The sequence below is a fragment of the Propithecus coquereli genome, unplaced genomic scaffold (assembly GCF_000956105.1).
Source record: "Propithecus coquereli isolate 6110/MARCELLA unplaced genomic scaffold, Pcoq_1.0 Scaffold502, whole genome shotgun sequence".
NCBI classification, from domain to species: Eukaryota; Metazoa; Chordata; class Mammalia; order Primates; family Indriidae; genus Propithecus; species Propithecus coquereli.
Genome location: NW_012150864.1, coordinates 741,750 through 743,535, shown reverse-complemented (window position 1 = coordinate 743,535; position 1,786 = coordinate 741,750). Strand labels below are relative to the sequence as shown.

Sequence of the window (1,786 nt, the reverse complement as noted above, 5' to 3'; positions counted from 1 at the left end):
ATGCTGTTTCATGTAGCTCAGATGACGATCCTAAAAAAAAATCAAATGAATTTAATAATTTAGATGATAAAGCTGAGGCAAAGAAAGACCTTTCACATCTCTGCCCTATCTCTTCCATAATGTGAGTTTGGTGTAGTTATTCCACTTGCAGGATGAGGGAAGCATTACTCCCAAAATGTAGGTCATGAAACCATATTCATGCAACTAATAATTAACAGTTCCAGGGTCAAATTCCAGGCTGTGGGTCTCTGAAGCCCATCTACCTGCCCACCGCCAGAGTATATCCACGGTGTCTCAGGGCCCTGGCTTTGGAATGTATTGCTATGTGGCTATGTGGCAGAGAAGGAATAGAGAACTTAATAAGCCTATGATCACCTTATTCAGTCACCTGATTTGAAGCCACACATCTAGTTGTGTGACATGTGTAAGGGACTTAAATTATTTTAGCTCACTGCCTCTTGTATAAAATGGAAGAAGAAAACTTTGTACCACCTCATACCAATATTATGAGGATTAAACAAGAAAATGTATGTAGAACACAGCCCAAGGCCTTCTTTGTAAAAAGCACTTGCTTAGTCAGTAAGTACTAGTTCATATTATTAGCAACTAGCAAGGAGTAAAGACTAAGGAAAAACAACCATCTAGAAGCAAGTTGGTATCATCTTTTCCACAGACATTAGGGAAAGGAAAGAGACACAAATGAATGAAATCTGTTTGTTAAACTAGTTCAGAGCATGTCACTGTGCCTTCTAATTTATAGTCATCTCATAACAAAACCAGTAGTTCCCTGTATTAGTATGACTCCTAGGAATTGAGGGACAAATTTGAAATATCATACTCAGCCTATTCTGCAGTACCCAGCCATTCTGATTTTTAATGCCAGGAAGTTCAAAAGTTAAGATGATCAGGAGGGAAAAAAAACACAAAAACTTACCATTTTCCTCTTTCACTTGAGGAATAGTGGTGACAGCTAGAAGAAATGAGAGCCATACTGGTCAATTGTTCATTCTCATTATTTCAAAGAATGTATGTGTGTCCCTGTGACTCTGTATATGTGAATATAAATAAATACATACAAAATCTGTCAACAGAGAGACAGGAGGACATTTGTTAAAAATATAAGCCTCACAGTTCCAGAAATACTTGGTCTGATTCTATGTATTTCAGTCGCTCTTATTCCTATATTCTGTTTCTGCACATGAGGATGTTGAAGTTCATAAAAGATACACTTTTTTTCTTTTCTATCAAAACTGGTCTATAATATCCAAGACCATCTGGTTTTCCTAACAAATGCATAGCTCCTAGCACAGTGTCTGCAGCAAAGTACGTTGTCAATACAAAATTCTTCAATGGAAAAACAAAAAGAACAAATGTGAGCTTTATAGTATTCAGCATACACTGTGACATGAAGTATTGCCAACAAAAAGAATTTGTTCAATTCTAGCATCCACAACAGAATCTTTCATATTTGAAGAAGTACGGTTAAAGCAAATTTCTTGTCTAAGCAGAGAAAAGCAGCCATACCTTTCCCAATCACGCACCTTCCCAATATCTCCACACTATACTCATGTTTCTGGACACACGATGACAATATTAATGAAAGCTAGTACCTGTAGAGTGATGATTGCTGTGCCAGGTACTATGCTGAATGCTGCTTATGCAATATCTTGTCTTATTCCCCAATTACACTTAAGTGAACTTGTATTGTGGATGGCCCCATATTACCAAGGAGAAATGACATTTAAAGAGTGTGGGTGACTTGCCATGAGCCATACCAGGGATGGCA

General features: G+C 37.5%; 1 gene segment (V, D, J or C); it reads right to left on the bottom strand.

Moving 5' to 3' along the window:
• LOC105820058 overlaps positions 1–1,786 on the bottom strand; it is a 58,599-nt gene that overhangs the window by 14,932 nt on the left and 41,881 nt on the right. The window contains 1 exon segment of the V gene segment in view: positions 935–970. Coding sequence covers positions 935–970 — 36 coding nt within the window.